The following is a 24,347-nucleotide window of genomic DNA, read 5'->3' as shown; positions in this document are numbered from 1 at the left end:
GGGCCCTGGTTTGAGTTTTTAACAAGGTCCTGAAAGAGAGATTGGCCCGGTGAAGGTTCCAAGCAGGACAGCGAGGAGGAGGTTGTACAGGGAAGGTAGAGCAAGGGCAGGGCACGGGCAGGGGCTTCGGGTTGGAGGGTGGGGATTTAGGTTAGGAAGTTTCAAGCCTCTGACAGCAACAAGTCCAAGACAGGTGTAAGGGGCCTGCACAGGGCCCGGCCCCAGGGTAAATATCAGGGCCCTGAGGTTTGATAAATTCTTGAACCCAAACCACAGGAGTGAGAGTTAATACAATGCTGAGAGGACCCGGCCGGCATGTGCCTGATGGGGGTTTAAATACCATGACCCTAGGGCCCCCCCATCACTGATGCTTGCCTGAGAGTTGCTTGTGGGACTCCCTCAGACCTCCTGAGCACCACTTGGGAGTATTCCCTCAAAAAATAAGTAAAGTAAAGCAAAATCACTGCCTTGGGTTTTTTGGCCACACCCGAAGGTGCTTGAGGGTTACTCCTTGCTCTGCATGCAGAAATTATTCCTGGCAGGCTCCGGGGATCATATGAGATGCCAGGGATCAAACCCAGGTCAGCTGTGTGCAAGGCAAATGCCCCTCTCTGTATGTTATTGCTCTGGCCCCCATTAATATTTCTTTCTTTTTTGGGGGGGGGATCACACCCAGCAGTGCTCAGGGGTTTACTCCTGGCTCTATGCTCAGAAATCACTTCTGGCAGGCTCGGGGGACCATATGGGGTGCTGAGATTCAAACCACTGACCTTCTGCACACTTTACCTTCATGCTATCTCTGGCCCCAACCATTAGTATTTCTTTGTGTTTGTTTGGTTTTAGTTTTGGGCCACACTGGTGATCCTCTGGCTTTGCATTTGGGGATCTTGCCTTAGTGCTCTGAGCACCGTAGCAGATGCCAGAGATGGAACCTCAGTCGGTCGCATGCAAGGCTAAGGCTCTACTCACTGTGCTATCTCTCTGGCCCTCCCTGACTTACTATTTTGTTTTGCAGTGTTTTTGGGGGGGGCATCTTAAGCCATGTTCAGGGGCACCCAGTGCATCTCCCGGTTACTCTGGCTCATTCTTCAGGCCTGCCCAGTAGTGCTCAGGGGACCCTACAATGCTGGGATTGAATTTCGGGACTAGCAATGCCATATGTGTGCCCCAGTCCTCTAAATGCTCTCCCTTATTATTATTTTTTGGGGGGTTTCACCTAGAGGAACTCAAGGATTACTCCTGGCAGGCTCAGGGAACCCTATGGAATATCGGGGATCAAACCAGGGTCAGCTGCTTTCAAGGGAAACACCCTCCTTGCTGTACTATGGCTCCAGCCCTTCTCCCGTTATTTCTTTTACATTTTCTTTTTGGTTACTGGGCCCTACCCAGGGCTGGCTGGGGTGGGGGGGAACCATGCAGTGCCAGGGGTAAAATCCAGGGCTCCTGTAATCAGAGCTCTGGCTTGTGGCGTTGCTTCCTTGGCTCTGTACCACTTTAGTAGTTATTTGTATAGTTATTTATTTGGGAATGTTGAATCGTGCCCAGAGATGCTCAAAAGAGTCACTCCTGGCTCTGTGCTCAGAGATCACACCTAGAAGGGCTTAGATTAAGAACCATCTAAGGTTCTGTGGGGCCGGGCGGTGGCGCTGGAGGTAAGGTGCCTGCCTTGCCTTCGCTAGCCTAGGACGGACCGCGGTTCGATCCCCCGGTGTCCCATATGGTCCCCCAAGAAGCCAGGAGCAACTTCTGAGCGCATAGCCAGGAGTAACCCCTGAGCGGCACAGGGTGTGGCCCAAAAACCAAAAAAAAAAAAAAAAGAACCATCTAAGGTTCTGTGAGTCAAACCTGAATTGGCCCTATACAAGGCAAATGCTCTTATCTCTCAGGCTCTTCCTTACCGTAACTTTAAAATTTTCAGTTCAGGATCCAGAATGGTAGCCTAGCGGTAGTGCATTTGCCTTTCATGTAGGTCAACCTGGGTTCGATCCTCAGTATCCCACAGAGTCCCCGAACCTTTCAGGAACGATTTCTAAGCACAGAGCCTAGAGTGACGCCTGAATAGTGCAGCAGATGGTCTCTCACCTTGTACCCAGTCGACCTGAGTTTGATCCCAGCACCACATAGAGTTCCCCTAAACCTGCCAGAAATGATTGCTGAGCACAGAGGCAGGAGTCATCTCCGAACACCATCCTTCTGGCCCCCCAAAGCAAAAACTATTCAGCTAAGGGCCCAGAGAGATAATAATAGAGGGTCAAGCAATTGCCTTGCACCCCACCATCCCTGGTTCAAATCCTGGTACCCCTTAGAGTCCCCGAGCACCACCAGAGGGTGTCCCACTATCCACTTCCACTCCCCTCCAAAATAAAAAATTCCGTTTAGGGGCCATAGCACGGGGGGAGGGGGCATTTGCCTTGCACAAAGCCAACCTGGGTTTGATCCTCGGCACCCCATAGGGTCCCTTAAATCTGCCAGGAGTGAGTTCTGAGAGCAGAGCAAGGAATGGCTCCTGATTGCCACTGGGTATGGCCCAAAAAACAAAAATGCATTAGTTATATTTCTAGAGGGCTGGAGCAATAGCACAGGGGTAGGGCGTTTGCCTTACACCCGGCCAACTTGGGTTCGATCCCCAGCATCCCGTAGGGTCCCTCAAGCCTGCCAGGAGCCATTTCTAAGTGCAGAGCCAGGAGTCACCCCTGCGCACCGCCAGGTGTGACCCCAAAACCAAACCAAACCAACCAGACAAAAAATAAGCAGAAGTTTTGCCTTGCATGTGTCATTTCTGAATCGGCTCCCTGCATCTCCTAGGGTTCCAGAGGTGACTCCTGAGCCCAGCCAGGAGCAGCCCCCTGAATGCTCCCCTGTCCCCCCCCCCAGGTCCTCCCTCACCTGCTGACATGCCCATCTTGAAGAATCTCGGGGTGGCCGACTCCAGGGTGAACCGGGGGTCCACCCTGCCCCTGAGGTCTTCTCGGAACCCCTTCGAGGAAGACCCGGGGCTGGACGAGGAGGAGCCGGGGCCCCTGCCCAATGGGACGTCGTGCCGCCGAAGGGCCACCCTGGAGAAGCTGGCCGGCCTGTCCCCGTTCCGCTTAGGCTGGAAAGGGGGCGCCGGGGACGGGCAGGGGCAGCCTCGCTCCTTCCTGGGCCGCGTGCTGAGCCCCGGGTTCCGCAGGAGCTCGGCCGACTTCGGGCTCCTGTCCCGGCTGCCGGGGCTCCGGGGACAGAGCGAGGAGGACCCGGCGGGGGAGGCGGCGCGCGGGATGACCTTCCTCCGGCTGGGCCGGGGTTCCAAGCCCCGGAGAGCATCCCTGGCCGAGAGGGTCGTGCCAGCCGGCGAGGCGGCCCCAGAGCCCCCCGCCAAGGTCCCGGAGCCCCCCAAGATGAAGGAGCCGCTGTCAGGTAAGTGGCAGCCCAGGACCCAGGTCTAGGGTTCTGGGGCACACAGGTGGGGAGTCTCAGCCTCAGTCTCAGCTCCCTTGTGACCCCAATTCTGGCTTCCGCCTGGTCCTCTTAGGGGGCAGGCTCAGGCCCTGTCCCCCATGGCTGAGAGAAGCACGGACTAGGGGGTCCCCAACAGACACCCCTTTTTGGCCCGACCTCCACCCTCCACTCTCCTTTCCTTTAGCTCTGGGTTCACTTTATCTTGTCTTTCCTTATTTATTTTTATTTTTTTGGGGGGGAGGGTTTGGGCCACATCCGGCAATGCTCAGGGGTTACTCCTGGCTCTGTGCTCAGAAATTACTCCTGGCAGGCTCTGGGGACCCTATGGGATGCTGGGGATCAAACCCGGGTCAGCCTTGTACAAGGCAAAGTACTATCACTCCTCTCTTCTTTTCTTTCTTTTCTTTCTTCTTTCTTTCTTTCTTTCTTTCTTTCTTTCTTTCTTTCTTTCTTTCTTTCTTTCTTTCTTTCTTTTTCTTTCTTTCTTTCTTTCTTTCTTTCTTTCTTTCTTCTTCCTTCCTTCCTTCCTTCCTTCCTTCCTTCCTTCCTTCCTTCCTTCCTTCCTTCCTTCCTTCCTTCCTTCCTTCCTTTCTTTTCTTGCCACACTTGGTGATGTTCAGGCATTACTCCTGGTTCTGTGCTCAGGAATGCCTCCTGGCAGTGCTTGGGGGACCATATGGAGTTGGGGTGCTGGAGATTGAACCCAGGCAGGCATCGGGTGAGGCAAAGGTTCTTCCACTGTACTATTGCTCTGGTCCCTCCCCAACCTTTTACATTAAATTTTTTTTCAGGAACCTTAAAAAATCTGCCCCCTGTTTTTTTCAAAACGCAGGATGCCAGCAGTGCTGGGTAGAATCCACACAGCTTTTTCTGTATAGATCCTCTCCTGATGAAGAGACATTTTGGAATTTGGGGGAGCAGGGGTGGATCCCACAAGTCTATCTCTTCCTAGGGGGCATGATTCAATCTTAAAATTCACATGGCCCTGGGTGAACCCTCTCCTTGCCCAAGCCCAAGCCTTCTTCAGTGCCCTTTCAGCTCATAAATATTTTCTTCTTTTGTGAGAAGCTTCCATGAGTGTCCCCCAGCTCCCCACACTCCCCAAAAGCCAACCTCAGCCTCAATGGCTATGCTAAGTACAAAGGCATTTGTCAAGTGGGACCGTCCTGCCATCACCCCTCACTCACCCCCAGTCTGTCTAGGTGCCTTTGCGGATCTCCCCTTCTTCCTCTCCCATGCCCCCCACAGCTCCATCCCTCTGTCCATCCAAACCCAAGTAACCTCTGAGTATGATGTGGCCCCAAAACAACCAAACAAACAAAAAAACTGTATGTACAGTGTTTTGCACAGTGCTGTGGCCTTATATTAAGTATTCAATAAAGACTAATTTATTGTTTAGAGGACCCAAATTATTTCTTTTTTTTTTTTTTTTTTTTTTGGTTTTTCGGGCTACACCCGTTTGATGCTCAGGGGTTACTCCTGGCTAAGCGCTCAGAAATTGCCCCTGGCTTGGGGGGACCATATGGGATGCCCGGGGATCGAACCGCGGTCCTTCCTTGGCTAGCGCTTGCAAGGCAGACACCTTACCTCTAGCGACACCTCGCCGGCCCCAACCCCAATTATTTCTGATGCAAGACTTTTCTTTTAAGGAACTTTTTGTTTGTTTTTTGGGGCCACACCCTGAAGTGCTGAGGGGTTTTACTCCTGGCTCTGCTCTCAGAGATCATTCCTGGCAGAGCTTGGTGGACCCTATGGGATGCCAGGGATCGAACCTGGGTCAGCTGCATGGAAGGCAAACGCCCTACCCACTGTGCTATTGCTCTGGCACCAGAAGACTTTGTTTGTTTTTTTTTTTTTATCGGGGTCATATTCAGTGGTGCTCAGAGCTTACTCCTGGCTCTGTGCTCAGGGATCAGTCCTGGCAGGCTCAGGGACCAAACCCGTGTTTACTGCTCATCACCCTGAACCCCAGACTCACTGTTAGTTTTTTTCTTTTGTTTTTGGGCCACACTCGGTGGTGTCGGTACTCAGGGGTTACTCTTGGCTCTGCCCTCAGAAATTACTCCTGGCAGGCTCGGGGGACCATATGGGATGCCGGGAATCGAACCGGGGTCCATCCCGGGTCTGCCACATGCAAGGCAAATGCCCTACTGCTGTGCTGTCTCTCCAGAACCCCCCAGACTGACTCTTAACCTCTCCCCCCCTTTCCACTCCCAGTTCACCCAGGTCTTTACCCTTTTACCCACCAGCCCAGCATTGCCATCTACAATTTTCCACTCCAGGCCCCCCTCCCTCAGCCCCCTCCAGCCCACCCCCCCCTCCGTGCCCTGGCGCCCCACCCCCACTCCCTGTCCTCTGATGCCCCTCCACATCCTGCCCAAGACTAATTTCAGCCTCTGCTCCCTGGGGACTGGGAGGGCAGCGAGGTGAGGAGGGGGTGAAGGGCCCCCGCCTTCTGGAAACGGATGGGCAGAAATAGCGCCGGCCAGGAAACCGTGTCTCTGCCAGGGAGGAAGTGGACCGGGTGGAGGTGTCAGGGGTAACCCTGGGCCTCTGGCACCTTCCTCCGGCTCCACCGGGCGCCTTCCCCACAGTCTGAACTCATGGGGGCGCCGGTGGCCCGCCCACAGGTTCCCCCACTGCCCCCAAAGACCCCCATCCTTGCAGCTGGCATGCTCTCCCAACTTCTACCTCTGTTCCCTCCATTCCCCTTCCAGGTGCTCTCACCCTCTCCTCTGACCCAAGAGCACCCCCAAATCTCTGGCCTTTGACTTCGCCCCTTAACATCTCTCTATTTTTTTAATTTTGGTGCCACACCCGGCGGCGCTCATGGATTACTCTTGGCTCTGCGCTCAGAAATCGCTCCTGGCAGGCTCAGGGGACCATATGGGATGCTGGGGATCCAGCCCGGGTCTATTGCGTGCAAGGCAAACAATCTCCCCGCTGAACTGTCGCTCCCTAACATCTCCCTTCTTGCTCCCCTCCTGGCTCCTTATCCCTCTCCCATCTCTCTAGTCTCTCCTACATCCTGTCCCCCACTTCCTGGCCTCTTAGCCCTTTCCTCCCCCTGAGCCTGACCCTTTCCCCCCTTCTTTTCTCGCCCCCTCTCTTCCTTCCTGGAAGTCCTCTGGCACCCAAACCCCACTCTCCTGCATCCCTTCTCCTGCCCATCGCCAGACACGTCCTATGTCACCCCGCTTCGATTCCCCCGGTCCTGATCGCCCCTCTTTGCCCCCCGCAGTGCTGGAGATCCTGAGCCTGATCCAGCAACGCGAGCTGGCGCGGGCCGACGAGCATATCCTGGAGCTGGAGGCCGAGGAGCTGGCGGCGTCGGGGAGCGGCGCGCCGAGGCCACCGCAGGCCGAGGGCGCGGGCACCGGGCGCCGGGCGCGCGACGTGGCGCTGCTCTACGAGGCCCTGCAGCGCGAGCTGTGGGCGCTGGTGCGGGAGACCCTGGCGGGGCCCGGGCCGGGCGCGGGCGCCGGGGCGGGCGCGGTGGCGCAGCTGGGCCAGGTGCTGCTGCAGGAGGAGGCGGCCGACGGACGCCGGGGGCCCGGGGCGGCCCGCAAGCTGCGCGTCCGCTGGGCCGAGGCGGTAGCCCGCGCCGCCCGCGAGCGCCTGGAGGCCGCGGCCCCGGGGGCCCCCGGGGGGCTGGCGGCGCAGCTGGAGGCGCTGCGATCGCGGCTGCTGGAGGACATGGGCGTGGTGCGGGGCCGCCTGGCGCCCGCCTACCCCGCCGTCCTGTGCGCCTTCGGCGTCTACCTGCGCGGCTACCACGGCGCCCTGGCCGAGTGGCTCGCGGCGGCTGCCCGCCGCAGGCTGCCGCTGACCGACCGCTACGCGCTGCTGCATTGGCACAACCAGGTGTACCCCAGGTGAGTGGCGGCCCCCAACGGCTCCCCGCAAGCCCGCGCCGCTCCCGAGTCGAAAGATCTTGAAACACCCCAATTCTGCGAGTTAAACCCCAGAGCCCCTTCCTGGCGACGGGAAAGTGACGAGGAGCGGAGACTGACATTGGCATGCCCAAGCTGACGTTGACAAGCCCGGAGTGAAATTGACAAGCCCAGGGTGAAATGGACAAGCCTAGTGTGAAATTGACAAGCCCAGAATGAAATCGACAAGTCCAGGCTGACACTGTCAAGCCCAGGCTGACGTTGACAAGCCCAAGCTGACGTTGACAAGCTCGTAGTGAAATTGACAAGCCCGGAGTGAAATCGACAAGTCCAGGCTGACACTGTCAAGCCCAGGCTGACATTGACAAGCCAGGCTGACATTGACAAGCCAAGTGATACTGACAAACCTAGGCTGACACTGTCAAGCCCTCAGTGAAATTGACGAGCCCAGAGTGATAATGACAAGCCTAGGCTGTCACTGTTAAGCCCAGGCTGAAGTTGACAAGCCCAGGGTGAAATTGACAAGCCCAGAGTGAAATTGACAAATCCAGGCTAACACTGTCAAGTCCAGGCTGACATTGACAAGCCTAGATTATACTGACAAACCCAGGCTGAGGTGGACAAGCCCCGAGTGAAATTGACAAACCCAGAGTGATACTGACAAGCCCAGAGTGAAATTGACAAGCCTAGGCTGACACTGACAAGCCAAGGCTGACGTTGACAAGCCCAGAGTGAAATTGACAAGTTCAGAGTGAAACTGACAAGTCCAGGCTAACACTGTCAAATCCAGACTGACACAAGCCCAGTGATAATGACAAGCCCAGAAAGACGTTGATCGGCCCAGACTGACATTGACAAACTGACACTGAGAAGCCCAGACCAGCGCTGAGACTCCTAAACCACAGCAGCGCTGTCCAGCCTTTGGTGCTGGAATCTTGGCCCCATCCATCTAACTCAGTCACTTTGAGGCCCTGGAACCAGAGCCCTGTCCAGCTTCCCAGTCCTAGGAATGAACCTTGCTACCCCTGGGGACAAGTTCCATTCCACTCCAAGAGTTCTGTTATTTGGTTATGTTTATTTTTGATTTTTTTTGGGGGGAGTCACACCTTGTGATGCTCCGGGATTATGCCTAGCTCTGCACTCCTGAGGATTGAACCTGGATCGGGCAAATGCAAGTCAAACTCCTTCCCACTGTACTATAGTTCCAGCCCCCAAATCCCAAGAGTTTTAGAACCTCCCACAATCACTTATTTAGAATTTGAGCTTTGGGGCTGGAGCACAGAGCGAGAAATATCCCCTTGAGCATTGGCAGGGGGAACCCCAATGCCCCTGCACAAAAATATTTTGAGTTCAGGTCCCGTTTTTCCAGTCTGAATCAGAACATCTTGGGTCACTAACCCACTGTATCCCAGAATCTTAGCAGTGTCATACTTTTGGTCTTAAAAACCACAACCCCCTGGGGATGGGGAGACAGCTAAAAAATCTGGAGTAGAGGGGCCGGGTAGGTGGCACTGGAGGTAAGGTGTCTGCCTTGCAAGCGCTAGCCAAGGAAGGACCGCGGTTCGATCCCCCGGCGTCCCATATGGTCCTCCCAAGCCAGGGGCGATTTCTGAGCATATAGCCAGGAGTAACCCCTGAGCGTCAAATGGGTGTGGCCCAAAAACCAAAAAAAAAAAAAAAATCTGGAGTAGAATAATACTCTGCAGACAGGAGGGCTGACCACCGCAGAGCTATGTATGACTCTAAGCACTTACAGAAGTGACCCTCCAGCCTCAAACTGGAAATAGCCTTTCATCAGTGCCCAGTGTGGCCCCCCAACCAAAAGAGCAAGACAAAACTAAAACTGAAGGCTGAGGCAGTAGTAAAACAGGTAAGGCACTTACTTGCCTTGCCTGTGACTGACCCAGTTTGGTCCCCAGCACTACGTAGGGCCCCCTGAGACCCGCCAGGAATGATTCTTGAGCATGACTGGGTATGGCCCAAAATTGAACACAAAAGGGGGCTGGAGCAATAGCACAATGGGAAGGGCATTTGCCTTGCATTTGGTCAGCCCAGGTTCAATCCCCAGCATCCCCTATGTTCCTTAGAGCCTGTCAGGCATGATTCCTGAGTGCAGAGCCTGGAATAATCCCAGTACCAGGTGTGCCCCCCCCAAAAAAAAACGAACAAAAATACACACCAAAAAAACTCCACAAAAATTAAACTAAAGTCTTCACCCCTATTAACAAAGTTCCCCTTAGAAGTTTAGCCCCATCAGTCCCCTGGTAGGGGACACGCACTAGGATCTCAGTGCTCTACACCCTCCTGGCTTGCATGATCATCAATTTCCTGTGCACCCCTCAAGTCCTCAACCCTTAGTCCTGGCCCACCAATCCAGGTGGTCTATCCACAGGGGCAACGCTGTGTCTCAGCATTCCAGATCCCTTCTGTGCACCCCAGATCTGAGGGCACCCCCACTACCCATGCCTCTTTTCTCTTAGCATTTCAGAACAGACGGCTCTGACCACTGAGCCATCATGGTCTGACCCATAATGTCCTCCCCCCCCCTTGGGAAGTAAGAGTTGTAGGACTTTTGGGGAGGGGGGACTAGCTACCTTGCTGAAATCACCTCTGAGATCACGTCTGTGAATCCAGACGCACCCTCATGCTTGGGGCGGGGGCCGGGAGGGGGCAATGACCCTTGGATCACCTGATCATTGATCACCTGAAAGCCAGGAAGTCAGCCACACCCAAGCTGCGTGCTAGAGAGGGTCAGGATGTTCCTCAGATGAATCAGAAAGATGTCCAGGCCGTGCCCCTATGCCCCTCCCCAGGTCCCAATTTGGGTGACTATGTGGTCAGAGGGGGAGGAAATCAGGGTGAACTGGGTTCCTAAGCAGGTAGAAGTGGACCTGAGGGGCCGGAGAGATAGCATGGAGGTAAGGCGTTTGCCTTTCATGCAGAAGGTCATCAATTCGAATCCCGGCGTCCCATATGGTCTCCCGTGCCTGCCAGGAGCAATTTCTGAGCATGGAGCCGGGAGTAACTCCCGAGCACTGCTGGGTGTGACCCAAAAACCACAAAAAAAAAAAAAAAAAAAAGAAGTGGACCTGAAGGGAGCCATAGTACGGGGGGGGGAGTGTGTCTACATTTTATATGGCAACCTGGGCTCGGGTTCAATCCCTGGCATCACTTAAGATACCCCGAGTTTGGCCAGGTGTGATCCCTGGTTCAGAGTAAAGAATCTGCACTCTGGGGGCTGGGCGGTGGCGCTAGAGGTAAGGTGCCTGCCTTGCCTGCGCTAGCCTTGGACGGACCACGGTTCGATCCCCCGGTGTCCCATATGGTCCCCCAAGCCAGGAGCAACTTCTGAGCACATAGCCAGGAGTAACCCCTGAGCGTTACTGGGTGTGGCCCAAACCCCCCCCAAAAAAAGAATCTGCACTCTGTAGCCCCCCCAAAAAAGAAAAGTAACAAATGGGGGAGAGAGAAGGTCTGGGCTGAGGTGAGGGGGATGCCAGGCCCTGAGAGGCAGCAGGGAGCAGGGGTGGAGAAGGAGAGACCAGAAATCCAGAGAAGGCAGCTGCAGGGGGGTTGGGGTGGGCCTTGCGTGCCAGACCGTTCAGCCTGGACCTGACCCCGGGCCATCTTGCCCGGACACCATCCATCAGAGGCTGACTCAGAGGTCTGGAGCCAGGAGAGCTGCAGCCTCTTCCAGAAACTTCCTCTGAAGGATGAGCAGAGCTGGCAGCCAGCCTGCAGGGGAGAAGCTGGGGTGGGAAGGCAGACAGTGGGCGGGGACGTGGGTGGTGGCGTGGGCGTGGTCAAAATAAGCCCCGCCTCCCGCTGACTTTCTGGTCTCTTCCCTCCTTCTCTTTCCCATAGGGAGGTCCTAGGGCTGGTGGACCTGGTGGCCCTGGAGAAGGGGGAGCTGGGGCCCCTTTTGTCCCCTGGCACCTTGCACAACTTGGAGGATGAATGTATCACAGATGTGAAGGTACTTGATCTAAGCACTGGACGGTGGTTCACTGCAGGTGGGGGAGACAGGCTGCAGGAAATTGGGGGGGGGTGTCTTGCTGCGTATGGGGCCCTCTCCTCCCTGTTTCACTCTTTCCAACTTGCTTTTGTACTTTTTTTTTTTTTTTTTTTTTTTTTGGTTTTTGGGTCACACCTGGCAGTGCTCAGGGGTTATTCCTGGCTCCAGGCTCAGAAATTGCTCCTGGCAGGCACAGGGGACCATATGGGGCGCCGGGATTCGAACCGATGACCTCCTGCATGAAAGGCAAACGCCTTACCTCCATGCTATCTCTCCAGCCCCTTTTTTTTTTTTTTTTTTTTTTTGTTTTTGGGTCAAACCCTGTGGTGCTCAGGGGTCACTCCTGGCTGTCTGCTCAGAAATAGCTCCTGGCAGGCACGGGGGACCATATGGGACACCGGGATTCGAACCAACCACCTTTGGTCCTGGATCAGCTGCTTGCAAGGCAAACGCCGCTGTGCTATCTCTCCGGCCCCGGTTTGTTCATTTTTTAATATTGGGGGAGGAAGAATGGATTGGTTTTCACACCTGCTGATGCTCAGGGGCAAGTCCTAGCTCTGCTCAGAAGTGACCCTCCCCCTGGCCATGCTTGGGGGATCCTAGGCAGTGCCAGGGATTGAACCCAGGTTTTCTGCATGCAAGGCCAGTGTCCTATCCCTTGTCCCTACCCTTTGTCCTATCTCCAGTCCTTAGTTCTCAGTTTTGTCCAAGAGATATTGAAATGTGGGAGACTTGACTTAACTCACAGGAAATTTGGGTTTCATCCTCAGCTCCTCATGATTCCCTGAGCACCATCAGGGGTGGTCCAAGAGCAAAAAGAAAGAAACAAAAACACAGAGCGAAGCTTAGGAACTATCTAGTCATTCAGCCCTTTCGAATCATGGAGCAAGGGTCAGAGGGAACAGGTCAGGCTTTAAGTTTGAGCTGGGTTCAAGCCCCTCTACCCCTGATGGTCTCCCAAGCACTGTCAGGAGTGATCCCTGAGCACAGAGACAAGAGTAAGGCTGAGCACTGTCATTGGGGCACCAAAAGCAAAGCAATGGGATCAGAGCTATAGCACAGCGATAGGGCGTTTACCTTGCATGTGGCTGACCAGTTTTTGATCCCCGGCATTCCATATGTCCCTTGAGCCTGCCAGGAATGATTTCTGAGCACAAAGTCAGGAGTAACCCTTGAGCATCACCAGGTGTGGCCCCAAATCCCAAAGCACACCCCCCAAAAGAAAGCAAAGCAATTATAAGCAAATCATGGAGCAAGAGGAAACCAACAACTCGGTTCAGAACCCCAAAGATTTATAACCCCAAGGGGCACCGAAAGGCATCAGGTAGCTAATAGCTAATGGGCACCATTTCTGGGCACCAGTCTGCTTGCTAATGGCACCTAAATCAGAATGGTTAGAAGGTGGGGAAGACTTGCAAGCAGCCGATCCAGGACCAAAGGTGGTTGGTTCAAATCCCGGTGTCCCATATGGTCCCCCGTGCCTGCCAGGAGCTATTTCTGAGCAGACAGCCAGGAGTAACCCCTGAGCATCACAGGGTGTGGCCTCCCCCCCAAAAAAAAGGTGGGGAAGAGGGGTCGGAGAAATAGCACAGCGGTAAGGCATTTGCCTTTCACGAAGCCAGCACAGGACAGACTCTGGTTCGATTCCCAGCATCCCATGTAGTCCTCCGAGCCTGCCAGGGGCGATTGCTGAGTGCAGAGCCAGAAGTAACCCCTGAGTGCCTCCGGGTGTGACCCAAAACCCAAAAAATAAAATCACTTCCATGTGAAACCCCAACTGGGAGCTGAGGATTGAAAGGGGCAAGCAGGGGGCCGGAGAGATAGCATGGAGGTAAGGCGTTTACCTTTCATGTAGAAGGTCATTGGTTCGAGTCCCGGCATCCCATATGGTCCCCTGAGCCTGCCAGGAGTGATTTCTGAGCGTGGAGCCAGAAGTAATACCTGAGCACTGCCAGGTGTGACCCCCCCCCCCAAAAAAAAAAAAAAAAAAACAAGAAAGGGGCAAGCAGGCAGATTTCAGACCCAGCAATGCTAAAGATTCAGGGACCTGGATGGGAGGAGGGAGAGGAGGGAGGCAGGTGCTCCCGACCCCTCCAACCTACTCACTCCACTTTTGCAGGCTCAGACGCGGCAGCTTTGCTTCGGAGGCTGCAGGAAGATGAGGAACGCTGGAATTCACAGGAAGACCAGGCCCACCAGGCCTGCCCAAGGCGTGTGTGTGTGGTAGGGGGTGCCCAGGTTAGGAAGTGGGAGGGGCTAGGGAAAGGACCCCTTTTTATCTCCCTCCAATCTTTCTCTGACCTTTCTTCCAATGCAGCCTGCTGGAAGAACATACAGAGCGAGCACCCCGCATCAGCAAGGAGTTTGGGAGCGGATGGCACACTGCTGTTTGGGGGGTGCTGGCAGAGTTCCTCCAGAGGTATGGAAGGGAGACAGGCCCCATAGACTGGCATCCACAGAGAGAAGAGCAATGCCAAAAGATAAGGGATGTCTTGTTGGGGGGGATTCTGCCAAGGACCCCTGACCAGTGTGGGTGTCCTCCCCCTTCCTGTCTGAAGCTTCCAACAGCGTGTGGAGCGGTTCCACGAGAATCCAGCAGTGCGGCGAGCTGCCCCCCGATATCTATGTCAGCAGGACCATTGCCTTGGTCAACTGTGGGCCCCCCCTGAGGTGAGCATATGCCCACAAGTGGAGGGGTAAGGCCAGGCCTGTGTGTCCATCTAGATAGGTGCGATAGGGTCATGGGGGTTCTGGAAAGAACCAGGGTCTCCTGGGGATAAGCGTCACATGCACATGGGGTGGCTTTTGGTTATTTGTGGGTTTTTTTTTTTTTCTTTTGGTTTTGGAGTTACACCCAGCAGTGCTCCGGGGTTACTCCTGGGCCCTGCACCTCAGAAATCACTCCTGGCTGGCTCAGGGAACCATATGGGGTGCCAAGATTCGAATCGCTGTCTGTCCTGGGTCAGTTGCTTACCAGAAAAATATCCCTACTAGTTGGTCCCAGATTTGTGGTTTTTTTTTGGGGGGGAGGGGGTTGCTACACCAGAAGTGCTCAGGAGTTACTCCTGGCTCTGCGCTCAGGAATCACTCCTTTCAGTCTCAGGGGACCATATGGGATGTTGGGGATCGAACCTGGTCAGCCACGTGCAAGGCACACGCTCTCCCCACTGTGTTATCTACTTTAGCTCCCTTCTTCCCTCCCACTCTGTGATCCATTTTTAAGTGCAAGTGGTGGAAGATGAAACAAGTTTTGGGGGCTGGAGCGATAGCACAGCTTGAGTTCGATCCCCAACATTCCATTTGGGTCCCTCGATCCTGCCAGGCGTGATTTCTGAGCACAGAGCCAGAAGTTCAAGAAAAACCCGAGCACCACTGGGTGTGACCCCCAAAAAGAAACAAGCTTCTCCCCTTCATGTCTTGGGGTGCTCTCTGCTGGTCACTGACTCCCCACATAATCTTTTCGACCCCACTCTCAGATGAGCTTTAATCTGGCCCATGGGCAGGGTACACACCAGCCTCTGCAGAGAAACTCCGGCCCATCCTTCCTTCCTTGCCCACTAGTTGGGGGCCCTGAGGGACAGACGCCCAGAGGGGAGCCTGGAGCTTGGGGACAAAGTGCCCAAGCTTCCCTACCACACTCTGAGGGTGGTTGTGCTCAACGTGGGGGTTCCTTGACACTGCTGTCACGGATCCCCCACAGAGCACTGGCAGAGCGACTGGCTCGGGTGGGGCCCTCCGAAAGTGAGCCGGCCCGAGAAGCAGCGACCAGCGCCCTGGATCGCGTGACCCGGCTCTGTCACCGAGTCCTGGCTGACCTGCTATTCCAAGAACTGCAGGTGCGTGCTGAGGGTGGAGTGAGGGTGCCCCCCCCCCCCAGTTCCTTTGAGCCTATGACTCAGTGTTTGAAATGAGCTGACAGCACATGGGGCAGCTTCTCCATGTTGGGGGGTGCAGAAAGGAAGAGATGGGACAATCTAGTGTGGAGAGAGCAGAATGAGGGGTTCAGGAGGTTCAGATCAAGCCTCTCCCTACTGTGGCTCTCAGAGTCCTGCTTGTGTCTTCTAGACTTGAAGCCCCGAACTCATCCTTCTCTAGATCCTGCCAAAGTTAGGGGGGATCGCCCCAACACACCAAGAGTGACCCCTGAGTACGGACCAAAAGAAAGCCCTGAGCGCTACTGGGTGTGGGTCAAAAACAAAATTGGGGGCCCGGAGAGATAGCACAGCGGTGTTTGCCTTGCAAGCAGCCGATCCAGGACCAAAGGTGGTTGGTTCGAATCCCGGTGTCCCATATGGTCCCCCGTGCCTGCCAGGAGCGATTTCTGAGCAGACAGCCAGGAGTAACCCCTGAGCACCGCTGGGTGTGGCCCCCCCCAAAAAAAATATATATATATTAGGGGTTTCTGGGGGAATCTCTTCTCTGCCCAGAACCCCCAATTCCCAGCACCCCCAGAGGGAGAGACCTTAGCTCCACTGACCTTCAGATTCCAGGCCCTTTGCATCTTCCTTCTGACTCACCCCCCAATCCACCAGCTCCATGGCTGGTCCCAGTTTTTGGGGTTGACACATCCGGCCATGTTTGCGGTTGCTCCCACAAGGCTGGGGTGGCTCTAGAGTACTGAGGGGACCCTGCAGTGCTGGGGATGGAAACCAGGGTTCCACGTGCAAAGCTGTACCCCAGCCTGTGAGCATCTCCCCTGGCCTGCACACTTGGGTCTGAGAAACGGTGCCCTCTGCCACAACCCCCTTCCCCCTGATGCGGGGTCCCCACCTAGATTCAGTGAGCCCTTCTTTGCCTTCTTCACACACAAAATCCCCAGGTTCTCCCCATTCAGTCTTGCCTTGTTTCTCCCCAAAGTCAGACTTTGTTGGTGATGTCTTTTGGGGGCGGGTCTCCCAGGCCCTGAAATTCTCAGGGACCCAGAGGGCACCACCCCCAGTAGCAACTCTTAGTCTAGGGATTGAACTTAGAGCCTTGAGCATGAAAGTATGAACACTATTCCTTCACACTCAATCCTTTAGGCTCCCCACTTTTGAGTTCTTCATTTTTTCTTTCTTTTTGTTTTCTTTTTGGGTCACATCCAGCAATGCTTAGGAGTTTTTCCTGGCTCTGTGATCATAAATAAATCTTGGCGGTGCTTCAGGACCCTATTGAATGCCAAGGATCGAACCCGGGTTGGCTACATGCAAGACTACCTGCAGTGTTACATCTCCCCAGCTCAAGTTATTATTATTATTTTTTATTTTGTTTTTGGGCCATATTCGATGGCGCTCAGGGGTTACTCTTGGCTCTGAGATCAGAAATTGCTCCTAGCTGGGGCCGGGAAGGTGGCGCTAGAGGTAAAGTGTCTGCCTTGCAAGCGCTAGCGTAGGACCACAGTTCAATCCCCCGGTGTCCCATATGGTCCCCCCAAGCCAGGGGCGATTTCTGAGCGCATAGCCAGGAGAAACCCCTGAGCATCAAACAGGTGTGACCCAAAAAAAACAAAAAAACAAAAAAAACAAAAAAAAAGAAAAAAAAGAAATTGCTCCTAGCAGGCTCAGGGGAACATATGGGATGCCAGGGATCAAACCAGGGTCCATTCCGGGTTGGTCACACGCAAGGAAAACACCCTACCACTGTGCTGTCACTCTGGTTTCTGAGTTATTTCTTTCTGAGGGAGTGTGCAGCCACAGACAGCAGTGCTCAGGGGGTACTCCTAGCTCTGTGCTCAGGAATGAGCTGTGATAGTGCATGAGGTCAACCCTGGTTTAATCCATCACCCCACAGAGCCCCCTTCAGGAGAGCACCATCAGGAGTGATTCCTGAGTGCAGAGCCAGGAGTAACCCCTGAGTACTGCCAAGTATGGCCTCTCAAACAAAAAATAAAATAAAATGAAGTCTGTCTGCACCACACCCATTCCTAATATTAGCTCTCCCAAGGCAGCGACACCTTAATGGCTCCAGGGTGGGCCATACCCAGCAGCACTCAAGGATTACTCCTGGCTTTGTGTTCAGAAATCATTCCTGGCAGCCTTGGGGGACTATATAGGATGCTGGGAATCAAACCCAGGTCTGTCCCGGGCCGGCCATGTGCAAAGCAAATGCCTTACTGCTGTGCTATCACTCCAGCCCCAACAAAATCATTTTTGGACAAGAGTCTCTGGTGGAGATTGGGGTAGCCACACCTGAATGTCCAGGGGCTATTATTTTTATTTTATTTTATTTTATTTGGTTTTTGGGTCATACCCCATAGCTCTCAGGGGTTACTACTGGCTCTATGCTCAGAAATCACTCCTGGCAGGCCTGGGGGACCATATGGGATGCTGGGCTTCGAACCACCAACCTTCTGCATGCAAGGCAAATGCTTTACCACTGTGCTATCTCTGGCCAAAAAAAATTTTTTTTAATTTTATTGGTTTTGGGCCACACCCAGCGGAGCTCAGGGGTCACTTCTGGCTTTGCACTCAGAAATCCGCCCTGGGAGGCTAGAGGACCATATGGGATACCGGGAATAGAACCAGGTCCCTCCCAGGTGGGCTGCCTACAAGGCAAATGCCCTACCGCTGTGCTATCCCTCTGGCCCCTAGGAAGTCCTCATTCTTTTTTTTTTTTTTTTTTTTTTTGGTTTTTGGGCCACACCCGGAGGTGCTCAGGGGTTACTCCTGGCTGTCTGCTCAGAAACAGCTCCTGGCAGGCACGGGGGACCATATGGGACACTGGGATTCGAACCAACCACCTTTGGTCCTGGATCGGCTGCTTGCAAGGCAAACGCCACTGTGCTATCTCTCCGGGCCCTCTTTTTGTTTTTGTTTGGATTTGGGGCCACAGCCAGCAATGATGAAAATGCTTAAAGCTTACTCCTGGCTTTGAACTCAGAAGTTACTCCTAGCAGTGCTCAGAGGACCACATGGGACACCGGTGACTGAACCTCTCTGTTCAGTCTCCGGCAATGCAAGCTCCCTACCTTGTGACTATTTCTCCTGCCCCCCAGGAAGCCCTCCTTCATTTGCTAACTCAGGCTTCCTAAACCTTCACCCTGATTTCCAGCCATGTGTGTTATGACCGGGTCCCCCCTTTCCCATACCCCCTCCCCAGCCTCACTTCAACAAGCTGATGCGCAGGAAATGGCTGACCAGCTCCGAGGCCCTGGATGGCATCGTTGGCACGCTGGGCGCACAAGCCCTGGCGCTGCGTCGCATGCAGGACGAGCCGTACCAGGTGTGCCCCTTGGAAGCGGGGAGGATGGGCCCCGAAGAGGGGGTGGGAAAGATGGGGGGGTGCAAAGAGGCTTGCCTTAAGGGGCTTGAGGACCTTGGGGGATCCTCTGGGAGGTGCAATGCAGAGGATGAGTTGGGGAGACCGAGGAGTGATTCGGGGGCCCATCGGTCCCACCAGGGCGCGGTTGGGGAGTTGGAGACCCGGGGCGCGGGGGTCCCCGAAGGCTCCCGGCCCAATGTCGCACGTCCCCCGTCGCCAGGCGCTGGTGGCCGAGCTGCACCGGCGCGCGTTGGTGGAGTACGTGCGGCCGCTGCTCCGAGGCCGTCTGCGCTGTCGCTCGGCTCGGACCCGCAGCCGCATGGCCGGGCGGCTCCGTGAGGACGCGGCGCAGCTCCAGAGGCTCTTCCGAAGGCTGGTGAGTGCAAGGGAGTGGCAAGCCTGGGTCTCCGATCCGATCCTCGACCCCCAGCGGGGCATGGATGGCCTGGGACAAGGCGCAGTGTCCCGACCCCGACTCCTAATCGAGGGCAAGGGGGCTGCCTGCTCGGTGGGTCGGGATACAGCGATTTCCAAACCCACCGGCCAATGCCTACGTGTGCCCAAGGATAAGCCTGCCGACCCCGGAGCTCGTCCAGCCCCAGGCTAGGGGCTGCCAGATGGAGTCCTTGGAATGTTTCCGCATTTCATTTATTTTTTAAAAAGTGGGGGTGTAGGGGTTGGAGAGATAGCACAGTGGTAGGGCGTTTGCCTTGCATGCGGCCAAACAGATGGACCTGGGTTCAATCCCTGGCATCCTATATGGTCTCCCAGCCTGCCAGGGGCCGATTTCTAAGTACAGAGCCATGAGTGACCCTTGCGCGCCACTGGGGTATGGACCAAAATCGGTCAGGGGTTAAGACAGTTTGCCTCATCCCATGTCTGACTCTCTAAATATCCCTGGCGAGGACTGGGAGAGAGACAGACAGATAGAGACAGAGACAGACAGACAGACAGACAGACAGACAGACAGAGACAGGAGAAAGAAGAGAGGAGAGACAGGGAGACAGAAGGGAAGTTTCTCCAAGTGGACAGAAGGAATCTGCACACTTGTCCTAGGAGCTTTAAGAGGTGTCCTTGAGCCCCAAATTATCCACAGCGTGGGAAGTAGCTGTCATAGATTTTTTGAAGTAGATGTCATAGATTTTTTGCTCCCCTTCCCTGCGGATCTGCAAAGTGTGACAGATGTGGAAACTGAGGCCGGAGGGAGGGGCCTAGCCCTGTGTGTGTCTGTCAGTCCGTCTGTGTGTCCAGTCGGAGGTGACTCCCGTCGCCCTCCCTGTGCCCGCAGGAGTCCCAGGCGTCGTGGCTGGACGCCGTGGTGCCCCACCTGGCCGAGGTCCTGCAGCTGGAAGACACGCCCAGCATCCAGGTGGAGGTCGGGGTGCTGGTGCGCGACTACCCCGACATCAGGTGGGTGAGCCGCGCTGGCCGGGCCCGGCTTGGCCTCCTTCCTGCCCTGGGCCGGGCGAGCGCGTCCGACCCGCTCCGCTCCGCTCCGACGGCCGTTTCCTGCGGGCCCCGGGCACGGGCCACGGGCTGGCGCGCAAACAGCGCCCGGCGCAGGAAGCCGGCCAGGGCAGGAAGGGCCGGCCCGGCAGGGGGGCGAGGGGGCGTGCGCACGCCTGCTGGGGCGCCGTTTCCTTTCGGGGGGGCTGGGGTCCCTCTCCGAGCCTCAGTTTCCCCCAGCGTACTGGGCTGAGAATTGCGGGGCGATCCCAACTCACAGACTGTTTCTTCTTTCTTTCTTTCTTTCTTTCTTTCTTTCTTTCTTTCTTTCTTTCTTTCTTTCTTTCTTTCTTTCTTTCTTTCTTTCTTTCTTTCTTTCTTTCTTTCTTTCTTTCTTTCTTTCTTTCTTTCTTTCTTTCTTTCTTTCTTTCTTTCTTTCTTTCTTCTTTCTTCTTCTTTCTTTCTTTCTTTCTTTCTTTCTCTCTCTTTCTTTCTCTCTCTCTTCTTTCTTTCTTTCTTTCTTTCTTTCTTTCTTTCTTTCTTTCCTCCCCCTCTCCATCTCTCTCTCCCCCTCTCTCTCCCCCTCTCTCTCTCCCTCTCTCTCCCTCTCTCTCTCTCTCTCTCTCTCTCACTCAGAAATCCCCCCAACACCATCCTTCTGCATGCCAGGCAAACGCCATACCGCTGTGCTGTCTCTCCGGCCCTGCTTGTCTCTTTCTTTACTCCTTTTCTTTCAGGAGAAGCCTAGGTTCTCTCTAAAACATATTTACCCTCTTTCTCCTCTTTCTCTCATGTTTCTAAGCAAGTTTCGTTTAAAAAAAAAAAAACTATCTTGTTACACACACACACACACACACAAATACATGCAAGTGCCTGTTATACTGTGAAATACAGTACTGGTACACTTTCTCTCCCACCCTCCATCCCGCCCCAAAACCTTGTCTTGCTCTAAGTTTTTTCGGCTTCTCCAGAGCAGAACTTGGGGTCTGTATAAGCAGTAGCAATACTGGCTTTTCCTCGTCAGAAAAAATCTTACAGGTCAGCAAGCTTCAACCTCATTGGAGCTTTTTTGTGGGGAGGCAGAGGGTCAGACCTGGCAGTACTTAGTTCTTTCCTGACTGGGCTCTGGGGACCCCTGGGATGCTGTGCAAGGAGCCCTGGTCAACTGTACAACTTACCCGTTGTCCGATCTTTCTGGCCCCAATAAAAGCTGTTAAGAGCCTTTTCAGTTAGGGTGCCCTGCACAAGGTCTAAGTACCGTGTGCAAAAGACCTGAGCCCAGCACTCCCAACACAGCCAAGAGAACCCCCTGAGTACAGACCAGCTGTGGCCCCCAAGACAACAGAAAATACGTGGCAGTGTGGGTGGTGGGCAGGAATGAAGTCCCATGTGACCGAATTAGAGCTTGATTTTCTAACAAAATGTGGGGAAGCACCTAAACCCCCAAGTCAACTGTAGATATGGGGTGTCAGGAGGGGCAGGAGTCTACAGTAGAGACATGGTGAGAATTCTGTAACTGTTTTAGGGTTGGATAGGTCTGGATTTGAGGTGTGGGCTCAGTCCCAGCAATTTGAGTGGACTGGCCAATTGGGTTTGACCCCCGGCACCCCATATGGTCCACTAAGCCCCATTGAAAGTGATGCCTGAGCACAGAACCAGGAATAGCTCCTGAATACTGTCATGTCTAGCCCCCAAAACCCTCTACACAAAAAGGAGAGTGAGCTTTAGTTCCGAATCTCATATTTAAGTGCAGTGGATCACAAGTGTGGGATCAGGAGCAGAAAGAGGGGTGCACAGGGAGGAGGGCGTTTATCTTGCACAGGCCAACCAGGTGTTCAATTCCCAGAATCCCATAGGATTCCCCCCAGAATAACTCCTGAGCGTGAAGCTCAGAGTAGTCCCTGAGCACTGATGGGTGTGGCCCCAAAATAAGCAAACAAATAAAAAAATAGGAGTGCGGGAGACGCGGCTGCATTGCTGGATTTAGAGGTGAAGGGTATGGAACAGAGTTGGTTTTGTGCCCCATGTTTCTAGACAGAGTAATGGTCCCCCAGGTGATACCTAATTCCATGGCACAGTTTTGGCTGAACCTGGTTTGGGAAGAGGTGGGAGGGGAGGATGGGGGGGAGTGCTAGAAGATGCTGGAAGGTTCTAGAAGGGACTGACTGGAAGGGGCTGGGGTTGAGGGCCTTGATTTGGGCTGAGGCTTCAGAACTACATTGGGGGTGAGGCCTGCAGCACCTTGGCTGGGATGAGGGGAGCCTTGGGATTAGGGGGACAATGTAGGGGTGCATGTGTCTGGAGAGAGGCCAATAGGAAGGGAATCTGGGGGTGGGTATCCTACACAGGTGTAGGATACTGTGGGCAAGAGGCTGAGATTCTGCAGAGCTTAGGCAAGTTCTAGGACAGTTTTGGGGGGCCTAGCAGGGGTCCCTCATGCCCCTTCTCTTTCTCTCCTCCCCCCCCAGGCGGAAACACGTGGCTGCCCTCCTGGACATTCGGGGCCTTCGGAACACAGTGGCCCGTCACGAGATCCTGGCAGTGGCCCGGGACCTGGAGCTGTCCGAGGGGGTCTCTCCATGTCTCCCCCGAGACCGGGCTTTCTTCAGGGACATCCCAGTACCCCGCCCTGCTTTCTGCCTCAGTCTTCCCCTCTTCCTGGGCCGCCTCCCCGTCTCCCGGCTATCCCGGCTATCCAGGCCCGACCTGGCCTGTCTCCCTCGGGCCAGGTCACCGTCTCCCACCAGGTCTCGGGCTCAGCGCTGACGCTCTCCTGGCTCTCTGCCTCAGTGACCCCCCCCATCTTTGCTGCTGATGCCCCTGTCCTCTGTATGGGGATCCTCCCCTCCCCACAACCCCTCCCCAGGTCCTCAGAGTCTAGGAGGGTGGGGGAAAGAGCCTGGACGGTTAGTGCCCAAGACCTGGAACCCAAGCACACAGAAGCCCTTTCCAAGGCCATGTTCGTTCCCAGCAGCCTCCCCACCTTGGCATGTGGCAGTGACCTTCTAGAAGGTTCCACAGAATTATCCCAGGGTGCCCCCCCTTTCCCCTCACCTCAAGGTCTGGCCCCCATCCAGCGTGTTAAGGACTGTGGATTCTTAGAATAAAGAGGTTTCTATTTAACTCAAGGAAGGGCTGAGGCCCCAGTGAGTGGGGGGAGGAAGGACGGGGGCAGGGCCCAGGGCCAAAGGCTCCTCACACGCCCAAGGCTGGGCCAGGCTCCAACTCCTGGAAGCTAAAGGAGGCCCCCCACAGCACCCCAAGCCTCTGTGTCCCCCCACCCTGCCATCTGAGGCTTCTTGTGACCTGCTGGGGCCTTGCTCTCCCCTGGCCCTCGCCCCCCACCAGGGTCTCTCCTGGCCCTTCCATCATCCATCCTTGACCAGGAATCTGTATCCAGGGAGGAAGGAGGTGGGGGGCAGGGCGGGCGGATTCCAGGCCGCCCTCCTGGGTTGCAGCAGGAAGATCTCAGGGTGGGAAAAATTCCAGCTTCTCACCCGCAGCCCCGCCGGCTCCTGGCCCCTAGGGAACCCTGGAGGTCACCTCGCAGCTGACCCCTGTCCCTCCGGCCTGGGGGACAGTCTGTGATGGATGCTTCCTGGCGTGGAGGCGGGGGCGCCTTATTAATTTACTTTTTCATCCAGAAATCGGAAGGAGGAGGCAGTTCAGCACGGGAGGGGGTGTGTGGTGGCTGGGATTGGAGCTTCACAAGTCTGAGCTGGTGGTGGTGGGGATTTTGGGGGGCCCAGCTGTGTAGGCAGAAAGTTATCTTGTCTACAACAGTGCACAGGGTTACTCCTGGCTCTGCTCAGGAATCACTCCTGCTAGGCTAAGGGAACCATAGGGGGTGCTGGGGATCAAATCCAGGTAGGCCTGTGCAAGGCAAAAGCCCTCCCCTCTTTCCTATCACTCAGACCCCAAGGACTTACTCTTTTTTTGGGGGGGGGGGCACGCTCAGCGGCCCTCAGGGGTTACTCCTGACTCTGCACTCAAAAATAATTCCTGGCAGGCTTGGGGGACCATATAGAATGCTGGGGATCAAACCCAGGTCCATCCAGGGTTGGCCATATGCAAGGTAAATGCCCCTACCACTGTGCTATCGCTCTGCCTCCCCCCCCCCAAGGACCTACTCTTTTTTTTTTTTTTGGGCCACACCCATTTGATGCTCAGGGGTTACCCCTGGCTAAGTGCTCAGAAATTGTCCCTGGCTTGGGGGGGACCATATGGGACACCTGGGGATCGAACCGAGGTCCTTCCTTGGCTAGCGCTTGCAAAGCAGACACCTTACCTCTAGCGCCACTTCACCGGCCACC

At 55.1% G+C, this 24,347-nt stretch overlaps 2 protein-coding genes across 3 annotated transcripts in view; one reads left to right on the top strand and one right to left on the bottom strand.

The window, feature by feature from the left end:
• MARK4 (microtubule affinity regulating kinase 4) overlaps positions 1-24,347 on the bottom strand; it is a 206,685-nt gene that overhangs the window by 50,167 nt on the left and 132,171 nt on the right. The window lies entirely within an intron of this gene.
• On the top strand, positions 2,895-22,887 carry EXOC3L2 (exocyst complex component 3 like 2). Its single transcript, XM_049787525.1, is given in 15 exon segments — positions 2,895-3,399; positions 6,683-7,316; positions 11,199-11,347; positions 13,469-13,539; positions 13,541-13,569; positions 13,667-13,716; positions 13,719-13,747; positions 13,749-13,768; positions 13,908-13,953; positions 13,955-14,019; positions 15,050-15,185; positions 18,427-18,549; positions 18,809-18,964; positions 19,877-19,998; positions 22,503-22,887. Coding segments are annotated over 15 exon segments (2,433 nt in total). The 3' UTR covers positions 22,801-22,887.

This window comes from Suncus etruscus, chromosome 14 (genome assembly GCF_024139225.1).
Source record: "Suncus etruscus isolate mSunEtr1 chromosome 14, mSunEtr1.pri.cur, whole genome shotgun sequence".
Classification (NCBI taxonomy): Eukaryota; Metazoa; Chordata; class Mammalia; order Eulipotyphla; family Soricidae; genus Suncus; species Suncus etruscus.
This window is presented reverse-complemented; position numbering and strand designations above follow the sequence as displayed.